Below are 14,069 nucleotides of genomic sequence, written 5' to 3'. Positions count from 1 at the left end.
GGGCATTTATTACAGTTTCATCTAACGTGGGTACGTCTGGTACGCTACAAGGCTGCTGACAAGTGACCTGACATTGTTGACAGTTGGTGGTGTAGCTGTCTCTACCAGAAATATCCACTTTGAAAGGATTGTTGTCAGCTGATCTCAAACTCTGTCAATTTCTCTCTGTTGCTAAAATAAACCAACTCTGACCTGCTCCTGTATTTCAGACCATTCTCTAGAAACTGAGGAGACAAGCTGGATAATAATTATTGAAGTCATTGTTTCTTTCCATGACTGCAGTGTGCAGACAGTCTTAACTGGAGGATTTCCAAAGAAGCTTCACAGTTTTACACAACAAGACAAGAGACACAATGAAAGGAAAAAATACAACTTTTATTCATTTGATTCATTTCTCAAAGTTCAGTTGAAGCTGCTAAATTAAACCACAGGTCAATCACATTTGATTCAGATCACACCAGTAGAATTTCTGTCAACAGTCATGATTCAAATAGAAATAATTTTAGACAATCACAGAAGGAAGTTTCACATAGAAGACAGTGTCAGGATCTATGTTTCTGTGGATTTGTTCTGCCTGTCTCTCTCTTGAGGTTGGTCTGGAGCTGGGTGGAGCTGGAGCCACCTGCTAACGCACCTAGCGTCGTATACTCATTTCTTGTCTCTTCGTCTTCAGCTCCCGGACCAATCCACTCATCAGTTCTTTTGTCATCTCCTTGGGATCCTCACCAGCTCCACCAGTCTGCCAGCCTTCTTCCCTGCACCTCTTCCCCTGTTCTCACCAGAAAACCTCACAACCTGCTTCTGACCAGCCTGCTTTTGTTTCCTCAATAAACTGGTTTTATCACAACTACAAGTGGCTTTGGGTTTGTGTTTGAGACTTGTGTCCGAATTATATCGGCAAACGTGACAGACAGTTGATACTATAAAATAGAAACTTGTAATTACACAAAGTATTCAACCCTCTGTTTTATAAGAACACACTTTGTTGTAAATCAGAAAAAAACAAAGACAAAGCAAAACTCATAGAAAGTACATTTAAAATTGATTTAATCTCCAAAACACAGTCATGATTAAACTTATACTACAAACTAAAAACTCTAGAAATCACTACGATGGTGTGGCTACCATGTTAGTCATCATCTACCAACACAAGAGTCATCATCATCATCATCATCATCTCTCAGCACCATGGCTAACATTTCCGAAGTCTTTATGAATTAAAGGTGGTTTGTAAAAGACGCAGGTCATAATCTATTGGACTATTTGACCACATCCTCAGTCTCACCTTGAACTAAATCTGGACTGGGCTCAGTCTTTGGAATCAGTCTCTGAATGGTCTTGGTCTGTGTTACTGTTGATCTAGTTTTAGTCCTGGTTGGTATCAGTCTCTTCATTGACCAGGTTTCTGATGTCTCTGTAGAGATCATTCTGGTCCTGGTCTCAGTCTTTGTCTTGGTTGACCTAGTTCTTTATCTGGCCTTGATTCCAATGCTGGGGTCAGTGTGTGGACTCTATAGAAGTTTCTCTCCTTTCTCTACTTTAGCCATGAACTCTGCTCTTTCTTTCATCCTCATCAGAGACTGAACTCGTTCCTTCCAGCCTGGTTTGGCCTCAGCTTTCTCTCCTTCAATCAGCATGTCAATGTACTCAGGAATGGAGAGAGGATTTGGCTTCAGAGCTATCTCTTTCAGTCTGTTCAGACACCTAGTAGATGTCTTTATCAGAATCACCACCTCAGCCTGGACATGATCATATTCAGCCTTCAGTTTATCAATCAATGCCTGAACAGGTTTCTTAGTTTCTATGGCTTCGAGATACTTTTCCTTCAGTTCTTTCACAGTTCGTTTTTCTTTAACTTCTTTATACACCCATCTGTACCTCTGATTAGAATGTACATTCCAGTAACATTTGCCTGGACAGCGTTTACAGTATCCATCTGGTCCCATTGCAGGGCAGCATACTTTATCTTTATCATTTACTTCCCAACAAGGGTAGTGACAGGTGAAATGACATTGCTGGCAGTTGTTGGTGAAGTTTCCAAAACCATAAATGTCCTCTTGACAAGGCTTCATGACAGTCACTTCAGACTGAAAGTTCTCATTTCTGTTGATTTCTGCCTCAAACACTTTAAGTATTTCATTTGTCTCTTTTATTTCCTCAAGCTTGGCTAAACCAACTTTAACATTCACCTGCAAATCTTCAACTGTAATCTCGAGCTGCTTTCTTTCTTTGAGGACGTCCTTTGTCAGTGTCAAACTTTTAGTTTCTACTTTATTCAAAGCAGCAAAAAACTTCTTCATGCTTTTTATCCCCATGTCCCAAAACATCTGATCAAATCCTCCATCTTCATCATCTTCATCATCACCACTCTCTCTGTCAGCTGCAGATCTGTTGTCTGTAAACAACGCTGAATTATTGAATTTGAAGTGAAGTGGCTGTCCCTTATTTGTTTTAGGACATGGGACACCTGCAGCATTGATTGCCTCTAGAACTGGAGGCTGTTGACCGTCTGCAAATGTCACCAGAACTCTGATGTTTTCTGCCACATCTTTGCCAAAGATTGAGAGCACTGAGTCAAAGACATATTTCTGTGTTGGTGTGAGTTGTGCTAAAGAAGCCTGAGCTACAACACACACTGCATCAATTTCACTGATACCGAGCTGAGCAGAGAATAGATTACGTAGCTGCTCTGTGATCTCTCTGTCTCTTTCTATTCCTCTGGTATCTCCAAAGCCTGGAGTGTCCACAATGGTCAGAGAGTAGGGGATGTTAAACCCCTCCTGGTGGTTGATGTTGTACACAGTGACTTCAGAGGTCTGGCTGTGAGCCTGTGATCTTGACTGATCCTCAACTAACTTAAACCGAAAAGAGTCCTCCCATTTAACACCTAGAATGTAATTGATCATCCCATTGATGAGAGTTGACTTCCCAGCACCAGCTGCTCCAAGAACCATTATGGTACGGCTTTGTTTTGGGAGATCTTTCCCAAAACTGAAGTGTCTGCAACCATATATATTGGTTCGTTGTTCTTTCAGGGGAATCTTATAAACAGAGAGAGACCCTCTGATGATGCTTTTGTTGCTTCTGCCAGCTACACCACTATCACTGATGTAAGGTAACGTTTTAATGAAACCACTGACTACGCTGGCTGGCCTGGCTCCTGCTGCAACTTCACACTTTGTTGTCCAGACACTTACAGTGATGCTTTCCTTGCTCCTACCAGCTACACCACAATCACATCTGACCCTGACTGTATATTCTGTCTCTGACTGAAGCCCTGAAATGATCGCCTTTTCACCTCTTGAAATTGTTTGCTGCCACTGCACATCTTCCTCTTTTAAACTGTTATCTGTTTCTGCGTACTCCACAATGTAGCTCAGTATCTGGACATCCTGTCCAAGCTCAGCAGGTCTCTCCCAGCTAACTGATATCTCAGAGGAGGTTGGTTCAACCTGAGGTTTTCCAGGAGGGCTGCAAGGTAACGTTTTAATGAAATCACTGACTACACTGGCTGGTCCGACTCCTGCTGAGGTCACTGCTCTACATCTGAACACATACTCTGTGTTTGGCTTCAGATCACTCACTGTGACTTCTTCAGCTACTGATTGGCTCTTCTGTTGCCATTCATCTTCTCCACAGACACAGAACTCAACAGAGTAGGAGGTGATGTTCTCTGCTCCATATCTGGGAGGAGAAATCTTCAGGGTCACACTGTTGTGGTTGATGTCTCCTGCTGTCACAGTTTCAGGCTTTGAAGGTGGCTCAAAGTTCTCACTGACAGGAAAGCCTTCTGTATAAAGGTAGATGCTTGAACCTTTCTGTCTCTCGTTGGTTAAACCCACTGTCAGGAACTTCACGTTCTTGTTCTCCTCGTTGGCCTCTGCAAAATCACTGAAGAGCTTTACCTTCATCCTCATTTCATCTGCTGCTTCCTTTGAAAGGAACCATTGTTCCTTCTCTATGTCATAAATGTGTGGTTGTTGAGATGCGTCTGGTTGGTTTGATCCCTTTAAGTAGTTTGATAAAGCTGAGAGGTACGGTTCAGGACTTCCCAGGGAGGTGAAGACAAAACACACAGCATGTTCTGAACCAAACAGTTCCTCCTGTAGACCACTTTTAGAAGGAACGATCTTGGTGTTTTTCATCTTGTTGGTGAAAAATTTTAAGGTGCTGATTTCTCTTTCTTTACAGTCCATCCACTCATTCAGGGCTTCAATGTTAAAAGGTGAAGCATGTTTCTTCTTCAGCACATCTGCCAGCTCAGACTCCTCTTCTCCTCCTCCTCGGATTGATGGAAGCTTCTTTGACAAAGTTTGTTGGAATTCCAGCTTGAACTCACAGCACATTTCTTTAAAACCTTTAATCTTTTTACAGACTTGTGGGAACTGCTGTGCAGTGGTGGTACTCAGTGCATCATTGTACCTGATTTCCAGCTCGATGAAGTCCTCCAGGACTCTCTGTACTACTTGAACTAATCTGATACTTATCTGACGGACCAGTTTTGCAGCAGAAGAATCTAAAATTGTCAGTGGCAACAGCCAGACCTTCATTGGTACAGCATTTTCTCCGTTGGCTCCCAGTAGTTTTGGCAGGCTTTGGTAGACCTCCACTGCATCCTTGAAGGACACTGGATTTTTTGGTAGAGAAAAGTCTCCAAGAAATTTGCACGAGAATTTCTCAACACTAGCTTTGTCCTTATCTTCCATCTTCAGGGAACCTTTACCCTCTATAGAAATGGTGGATATCTTGTTGATCATCACTTTCAAGTTGCCCTGAATGTCTTGATGATTTTCTTCTTCAGACACCTCACGGTCAAACACAAAGAAGGCTTGTGCCCCATAAAGAATACCTGTGACTACATGAGTTGCTAAGCCTTGTTCAAAAACGTATGGATGTTTCACATTGCCTCTTCCAAGATGATTCATTGACAGTTCCTGGAACTTTGTGGTAGTTTTGTACTTCAGCGTCACTCTGGCCTGTTTTTTAGAGGTCTTCTGATCATTCAGGTATTTGGCCGATCCTCCAACTTGTACCAAACCACTTAAGAAGCTTGCTTTCAGAGACGCTTCAACATTTAGTGCTGATAATTTACCCTCAATTGACTCAGATGCAACTATCTCAAAGTCACTGTTAGGGCTGGGTCGTTCCCTTGCATCTTTCTCCAGGTCATTCTGGTCCCACAGAGTCATTCCTGCCAAATCACATGAAGGTTAAATTACCTGTTATTACCAGTAAGTCTTTGATAGTTCTCAGACACAAAATGAAAATCCTCAGACAAATGTATCTGTATCTAAATTCGTCATTCCACACTAAATGTATTCCTCTGCTCTTATGAATGGTGCACAATTTCATTGTTTAACTGGCTAACTATTAAGATGAAGTAGGATCATCTTTTATTCATCACCAAGAAGGAAACTAATATGAGTGGAAACTAAATCTTTTGGTTGTTTAAAAGAATGGTTTCATGGTTTATAGTTTCAAACAGTGAATCAGAGGTGAGATTACCAGGGATGAGTGAGTCTCTGCAGCAGTCGTAAAGCATCCCGAGGCCAAATGGCCGGCCCAGTGCCGCCGCCTCTATCATTCTGTTGGCTTCAAGGTCCATCTGTTGGTCTGGTGAACACAGATGATATCAGGTCTGAGACTCAACTGATATTCAACATCTGTTCATTTGTCTGTGGAAGCAATGCAGAAGGAATAGTTAGTATAGATAGGCCCATAACAATAACAAGAGAACAACTGGTTTTCTGGTTCTGGTTTAACCACGATTTGAAGACAACATGAAAAGTATCTGGGTCCTGTCTTTGAGCATGAGACTCTATTCATATAAGAGGATTACTGTAATTAATAAATAAATAGGAAAGACACTTGCTGCTGGGAATTCATTTAAAGACAGAAATATCAACAATAAAGACTTAGACCAAGACACAACGAGTGGACATTAGGCCAGAGGAAATCTGGACTTTGGTCTGGAAGATACATTTTTGTCTTTGTGAGATACAAAGACGGTGAGAGTATCTGTATGTGGGATACCACAATGAAGAATGGAACAGGAGCTGTGATGGTGTGCTGCTGATTTAGCCTTAGTAATCTGTGTTCAATATGAGTATTTACTCTCTTTTTGGTGCTGGTCTGTCTCATGACCAACTCAGAACATTTAACAGAGTAACACAATATACAATAATAATAATAATAATAATAATAATAATAATAATCACATCCTGGCAAAATAGCAAATCTTTCCAACAATAAATGCAATATGTGATTTATTTCAGTGTCAACCACATTTGAGAACACATCTTTATAGCATTAAAACTTTTAGCATGTCTTTCTAATTAAAATGGAGCCATGAGAATCCAAACATTTGTATTTCCTCATTTAATTTTTATTTTATTTTTTTTTAATAAAATTATCATACCATGTATGATTCATGTGATGTTTCTACACCTGCTTAAAAGAGAAGTTATGTTGCATACAGGCTAGATTATACAGTATCACCAGGTCACCAGTTGCTGTTACTATGAATCAAACTGCAGTCTAATGGTCTGCTTCTTCAACAAACAGCAAACTGACTAAAACAGTTAGTACTTACGGTAGAAATGTGTAATGTTCTGGTGGAGTCTTGTCATTTTCTTCATTATATTCCTCTGTTGCACCAACATCTTTACTCTTTAACAGGAGGCAGCACAACTGAGTACTGAGACGGTTTAAATGGCTTCTAGAAAACAAAAACTTGTAGAACTCACTTTTCAGGTTTGGTTTCTGGGGATTGGTTTCACTTGTTAAAGTCATTCAACCTAAACAAGACGGAGAGTACGTCAATAAACTGTAGGTCTGTTTGAAACAATTAACATTTATTGGTTAAATAACTAATTAATCAAATAACTCATAATCCAAAACTATATACCACATCATTTTAGGTACTAGAGAACCAGCTGAGAGAAAGTATATTAGTGAATTTTAACAGTTAGTTCATAATTATCTGTAAGTCAATCACTACCTTAATGAGCCATTGCTGATTAACTCTGAGAAGTAAAAAACACTAACAACTCATCCATTATCAATTACTTCAACATTAGTTACTCTGTTTTTGTACTTGTGTTCCTAATGACTGGTACAACACAGTGAAAATGAACCTTGAACTTGAACTGAGTTATTTGGGTGTGGAATATGTAATGACATTCTTTCACTTTCAGGTTTGCAGGGTTGAGTTTCTGCAACAACATTCCAAGTTCAGCAGGAAATACATCCAGTGACGTTAATGTTAGCTTGGTGTCCTAGTGCTCACTATACAGACTTGTTTCTCTGTTTGCAGCTCTGAAGAAACAATGACTCTGGATTTATTTAACATAAGACATCTGTTGATTCATTCATGATGACCAGTTTATTTATTGCTTCATATTTTATTTATTTTATTTTATTGGTTTATTTAAATCATATTCAGCCTTCAGTTTATCAATTCAGATTAAAATGTACATTCCAGTTACTTTTGCCTGGACACTGTTTACAGTATCCATCTTCCATTGCAGCACAGCCTTTATTTCTATCATCTGGTATGTAACAAGGGTAGTGGCAGGTGAAATTACATTGCTGGATAATCCTTTAAAGCGGCGAAGGCGTGGGATTGGGGGGTAGGAAGGTGTTATTGCATATGTGCATGTGTGTAAGTGTCCGTGGGTGCGTGTGTGTACATAAGCCTGGAGAGTCGCTTCGTCTAGCCTGCCAATCAGTGCCTCAGTTCGCAGGATGTCATCGCGATAACACAGCAGGTTGCCATGGAGACGTCCCTGATCAGGTCCCAGACGGAGTCAACAATCAACAGGTGTCAGTGAAGGAAGGGAGAGGGATAGGACAGAGCGTCTCACTGCAGCGATCTCCTGGGGGGTTGTTCCAGCAGCGGCCTTGGCCAAGGCCGGTGCTGCTCAGGGGGTGGAATGCAGATTAGATTATGATTGTTTGGATTAGGGCGAGTAGTCGCATTTCAATAGACACGGCTTACTCTATTTTTTGCCGCAGTTTTCGAATCACGTGACATGTCACTTCTGGCTGCCGCTACTCCCCGGTGTCTCTGTTTGTTTGTTTTGTTCTCAGTAGCTATTCTTGATGACTTGGTCCTGCTGTACAACATACATCTTGCTGACTCTCTCAATCTCCTTGCACCCCTGAAGACACGCCTAGTCTCCTTCACTCACTCTGCCCCATGGTTCACACCTGAGCTCCGTAAAATGAAGGCGGCTGGACGTCAGCTAGAGCGACTTAGTCGGAAGACTGGCCTAACTGTCCATGCCCTGGCGTACAGTGATCATGTCTCTACCTACAAGGAGGCTCTCAATCAGGCCAAGACCATGTATTACACCACCATCATTGACAGAGGCCAAAACAACCCAAGAGCCCTCTTCTCTACTATTAATAAGCTAACCCAGCCTGCCAAACCTTCCCCACTTACCCCATCCACTAAACTCTGTTGTGAATTCCTTGAATTGTTCCATAGCAAAATTAGCTTGATCTACAAACAGCTCCAGACTACCAAGACCATCCATGATGATGTCCCCCCCTCCCTCTGTGCAACACTCAACAGATCCTTCTCTACCTTTTCACCTGTTAATGAACAGGTTGTCTTTTACCTTGTCAATAAGTCTAGACCTACCACCTGCCTTCTTGACCCAATGCCCACCCCATTGGTCAGGGCCTGCCTACCTGCCCTCTGCCCTCTCTTGGCACAAATAATAAACTCCTCCCTCTCTCTGGGCTCTGTTCCTCTGCCTCACAAAACAGCAGCCATCACTCCTGTTTTGAAAAAGCCTGGGGCAGCCGCAGAGGATTATAAGAACTATCGGCCCATTTCTAACCTCCCGTTTATTGCAAAGCTCCTGGAGCGCACAGTTGCCAGCCAGCTCCAACAGTACCTCACATGCCATGTCCTCTGGGAAAAGTTTCAGTCTGGTTTCAGGGCCATGCACAGTACTGAGACTGCCCTGGTTAAGGTTGTCAATGACCTGCTATTAGCTGCTAACTCAGACCATGTCAGCATTCTCATTCTCCTTGACCTCACAGCTGCATTTGACACTGTTTGCCACAACCTCCTACTCACTCGGTTAGAGACCTTGCTTGGTGTCACTGGTGTTCCACTGTCCTGGTTTAAGTCATACCTCACTGACAGAGAACAGTTTGTCTCAACTGGGAATTTCAGATCTCCAAATTCACCCCTCTCACATGGTGTCCCCCAGGGCTCTGTCCTTGGCCCCCTGCTGTTCTTAATCTACATCCTTCCCCTGGGCCACATAATACAACATCATGGGCTCAACTTTCACTGTTATGCAGATGACACCCAGATTTACATTCACACCAAGCCCGCTCACATACTATCATTATCCAATCTGGTCAGCTGTCTAAATACCATTAACAACTGGATGACTCAAAATTTCCTCAAACTCAATCAAGATAAGACAGAAGCTATTCTCATTTCCACCCCTAACACTGTAAAAAAACTTGAACATCTGCAGCTATCTATCCCCGGCTATTTCACTACAACCTCTGCTGAAGTTAGGAATCTGGGCGTAATCCTTGACCCTACTCTCTCATTTGAGTCACATATCAAAAATATCACCAGGGTGTCTTTCTTCCACCTCAAAAGCATCTCCAAACTCCGACCCTCCCTCAACGCATCTGCAGCAGAAACTCTCATACATGCCTTCATCACATCTAGGCTTGACTACTGCAATGCTCTACTGTACGGCATCCCGGCTAAAACCCTAAACAGGCTGCAGTATGTCCAAAATTCTGCTGCAAGGCTACTCACCCGCACCAGGTCCTGGGATCACATTACTCCCATCCTCCAGCACCTGCATTGGCTTCCTGTTCACTACCGCATTCAATACAAAATCCTTCTCTTAGTCTATAAATCCCTACACAATCTGGCCCCATTTTACCTATCGGATCTCCTTACCCCATACTTGCAATCCCGCACCCTCCGCTCTACAGACACATGCCTGTTAGCAGTCCCCACAACGCGACTTCGCTCCATGGGTGACAGGGCCTTCAGTGTGGCAGGTCTTAAACTGTGGAATGCCCTGCCGCTTGTGATGCGCCAAAGTGCATGTATGTCCACTTTTAAAAGTCAATTAAAAACACATCTTTTTAGCTTAGCTTACCTGTCAGCCCCCTGATCTCTACGTGTACTGCCTCTTTTATCTTATTTTATTTTCCCTGTTTTTTATCTGTCTTTTTTTTCTCTACAATTGGTCTTCACCTTGTGCTCAGTGTACTATTGTGTGTCTCTGAGGGTGTTTTATGTTTTATGTTCCTCTGCGTCTTGCCATTCTATGTACCGTGTATCCTTGTATCCATGTTCACCTTATGTTATGTCCTTCCTTGCCTATACCTAATTTGTACAGTGTCCTTGGGTACCTTGAAAGGCGCTTTTCTAAATAAGATTTATTATTATTATTATTATTATTATTATTATTTGTTCATTCTGGTCTTCAAATCCATTCATTCGCCTTTGCAAAGCCGAAAGCTTCTCCAAGATGTTTTCCATGTTGCGGTTTATACCCACAGTCTGAGCGCTAACAGCTCTGCTCACTCCATCAGTCATGTCGGGCAGCTTCATGGGGCTTTGGACTGCTAACACTGTCTTCTGAATTTTTTCCGATACACCAGGGCAATGCCTAATCCAATCAGTTAGGAGGAGTTATCATGGTTCCGAATATGTAAAGATCCTCGATGTCCTCTACGGAAAGAGTCGCCAGGCACACGACCCTCCACTTCTCCCAGGAGTCCATCATGTATCCAGCGGCAAACGTTCCGTCAGGGCAGACAGGTTCCCCCGAACCCGAGCTTCTCGTCGAGAAGATTCTGTCAATTGCGTTGAGAGACCAGTTGACCAATTCCATGATTTTAAATCTTGAGAGGAATGTGGAGAGAGGTTCCCAAAGTTTGAGACAAGACAGGACGAGACAAAACACTAAACTAAATCTTTAAAGAATGGTTTCATGGTTTATAGTTTCAAACAGTGAATGCAGAGGTGAGATTACCAGGGATGAGTGAGTCTCTGCGGCAGTCATAAAGCATCCCGAGGCTGAATGGCCGGCCCAGTGCTGCCGCCTCTATCATTCTGTTGGTTTCAAGGTCCATCTGTTGGTCTGGTGAACGCAGATGATATCAGGTCTGAGACTCAGCTGATATTCAACATCTGTTCATTTGTACGATCAGTACAATTAGTACGATCTGACCAAAAACTATGGATGCATTGGAGTCAGAGCACCTCCACACCGCGCTGAAGGCGCAAGGAGATAAGCTTTATCAGCAAGACCAACAGATTGCACAGATCCGTTATGAACTTTCAGAAGCCACCTCACGTGCTGAAGCTTAGAGTGTCTCGGTCTCGGCGCAGCTGTCCCACATCATCAATCGGCTTCAGAGACTGGACATCTCATCAGAATCCACTGCTGTGGACGCTCCAGCTCCTCCAGTCTCCGCTCCAGTCTCCGTTCCACAACAGCCTGATTTCCAAGAACCCCGCTCCATAAGACTTTCCAGCCCGGAGCATTTCTCGGGTGATTCTGGTGACTGTCGGCCGTTCATAACTCAGTGTGAGCTCCACTTCGAGTTCCAGGCCTAGGCATTTCCATCAGACAGAGCCAAGATAGCCTACATAATATCTTATCTGTCGGGGAGCCAAGGCCTGGGCCACCTCAGAATGGAACAGACGTCCCGTGGTATGTAATTCTCTACCCATATTTCTTGAGACCTTTAAGCAAATCTTCCATTCTGCCACCCCAGGCAGAGAGGCAGCTAAGGCTCTTGCAAGGCTACTTCTTTTCCTCCTCACAGGGACAGTGACTGTGCCATAGATCTCTTGCCGGGGGCCCCCATCCCTAAGGGCCGCCTGTACTCCCTGTCTGCACCCGAACGTCTTGCCATGGAAGAATACATCAAAACTTCTGTACAAGCTGGACTCATTCGCCCGTCCTCCTCCCCTGATGGAGCCAGATTCTTCTTTGTTGAGAAAAAAGACAAAACGTTAAGACCATGCATTGACTATACTCAAATGAACAACATAACAGTAAAGAACAGGTACCCTCTTCCACTCATCTCCTATGCATTTGACATCCTTCAGGGTTCTAAGGTCTACACCAAATTAGATCTCGGATTCTGACTAGGTGCTAAGCATTTTGGAGAAGCAGATGAGTGGAAAACGACTTTCAATACTCCCATTGGACATTACGACTATCTTGTTATGCCTTTTGGTCTTACAAATGCTCCAGCCGTTTTTCAGTCTTTGTTAAATGATGTCCTCCGTCACCTGTTGAATAAAAAGGTCTTTGTGTACTTGGATGATATCCTGATATTTTCTCAGAGTATGGATGAGCACATTTCCACTGATTTCTGAAGGAAAGATGGAAATGGACCCTTCAAAAGTTCATTCGGTGCTGATCTGGCCCACTCCAACCTCCAGAAAAGAACTGCAACGCTTCCTAGGTTTTGCCAACTTCTATAGGAAGTTCATTAAGGGGTTTTAGTTCTGTGACTGCCCCCCTTCATGCACTAACCTCTTCCAAGACTCTTTTCCAGTGGTCTCCCCCCACAGATGCAGCCTTCCAGCGCCTGAAGGAATCCTTCGCTGCAGCTCCCGTTCTCACCCTGCCGAGCTTGGGCCAACAATTTATAGTTGAAGTTGATGCATCGGGGCGGTCCTGTCTCAGAGGTCGGGTAAGGATGGAAAGGTTCACCCCTGTGCCTTTTCTCGCAAGCTTACTTCAGCAGAAAGAAATTATGCGGTGGGGGATCAGGAGCTGCTGGCTGTCAAGGTGGTGCTGGAGGAGTGGAGGCACTGGCTGGAGGGGGCAGTTCACCCAGTTCTCATCTGGACTGACCACAAGAATCTGCAGTACATTAAGAGCGCCAAAAGGTTAAATCCTCGTCAAGCCAGGTGGGCTATGTTCTTCTCAAGGTTTGATTATGTCCTGTCTTACAGACCAGGCTCGAAGAACAAAAAGCCGGATGCCTTGTCGCGGATGTTTTCTCCTGAGGAGCCAGAGGAAAGACACTCCCCCATCGTACCCTCAGAAAGGGTACTGGGGGGCTTCACCTGGAGCATTGAATCCAAGGTGATTGAAGCCAACCAGACTATTCCCAGACCTGCATCATTGCCTCCCAACAGGCTGTTTGTTGTCCCCAGTCTCCTGAGTGAGGAAATTCAGTGGGGACACTGTTCTCAGTTGTCTGGCCACCGAGGAGTTGGACGCACACTTTTTAGACTGGCTGAAAGATTTTGGTGGCCCAAAATGGGGAAGGATGTCATAGAATTCGTTTCTGCATGTACAGTTTGTGCTCAACAGAAGTCGTCTACAGCTCTACCAGCTGGTGTCCTCCAACCTTTGCCCGTCCCTCTGCGTCCGTGGTCAGACATTTCAGTGGAAGCAATGCAGATGGAATAGTTAGTATGTCAGGACCACGTAGTGTTTGTTATTTTTTTTAGTTCAGTTTTCTGTCCTTTTTGTCACTTCCTATTTTATTTTGTAGTGTGAGTCTTATGAAGTCTGTCTTCCTGTCTAGTTCTGTCTGATTGCTTTCCCCGCCCTCATGTGTTTCACCTGTGCCTCGTTGTCTCCATCTCCCTCGTGTATTTAAGCTGTGTTCCCCACTCCTTCTGTGTCAGATCATCTTATAGGTTTACCTGAAGCGCTCAAGCCAGTTTCTTCGAAGTAATTACTAGTTGTGACCTTAGCCTGTCATTTTTACCTAAGTATTTCGCATGCTGGATCATTGTACCTTAGCCTGTATCCTGACTTCCTGGTTTTGACCCTACTTCTGAATAAAATGACCTCTGAGCTTGCCTGATCCCTGACTCCTCCATTGTGTCCACCTGGTCTGTACCTGATATAGTATAGATAGGCCCAGACCAGAGGAAAACTGGACTTTGGTCTGGAGGATAGATTTTTGTCTTTGTGAGAGTATCTGTATGTGGGGTACCACAATGAAGAATGGAAGAGGAGCTGTGATGGTGTGCTGCTGATTTAGTTTTAGTAATCTGTGTTTAATATGAGTATTTACTCTCTAATGACACA

The 14,069-nt window shown here is 43.5% G+C and overlaps 1 protein-coding gene across 2 annotated transcripts; it reads right to left on the bottom strand.

Moving 5' to 3' along the window:
- Window positions 1-354: 354 nt before the first annotated feature.
- Window positions 355-6,679, bottom strand: LOC311489006 (uncharacterized protein). Of its 2 annotated transcripts, XM_084545899.1 has the most exons (3): window positions 6,593-6,679; window positions 5,506-5,675; window positions 355-5,191 (listed from the first exon to the last, which is right to left on the bottom strand). In XM_084545899.1, exons 2-3 carry the CDS (start codon window positions 5,603-5,605, stop codon window positions 1,512-1,514), a joined length of 3,780 nt encoding a protein of 1,259 aa, XP_084402025.1. In that variant the 5' UTR covers window positions 5,606-5,675; window positions 6,593-6,679; the 3' UTR covers window positions 355-1,511. The 2 variants fall into 2 exon arrangements, with proteins under 2 accessions (XP_084402025.1, XP_084402026.1); XM_084545900.1 differs by lacking the exon at window positions 6,593-6,679 and having other exon boundaries at window positions 5,506-5,785.
- Window positions 6,680-14,069: the final 7,390 nt, after the last annotated feature.

This window comes from Chelon labrosus (genome assembly GCF_963514085.1).
Source record: "Chelon labrosus genome assembly, chromosome: 6".
NCBI lineage: Eukaryota > Metazoa > Chordata > Actinopteri > Mugiliformes > Mugilidae > Chelon > Chelon labrosus.
Note: the sequence above shows the minus strand (reverse complement) of the source record. Positions and strands in the feature narration are given on the sequence as shown.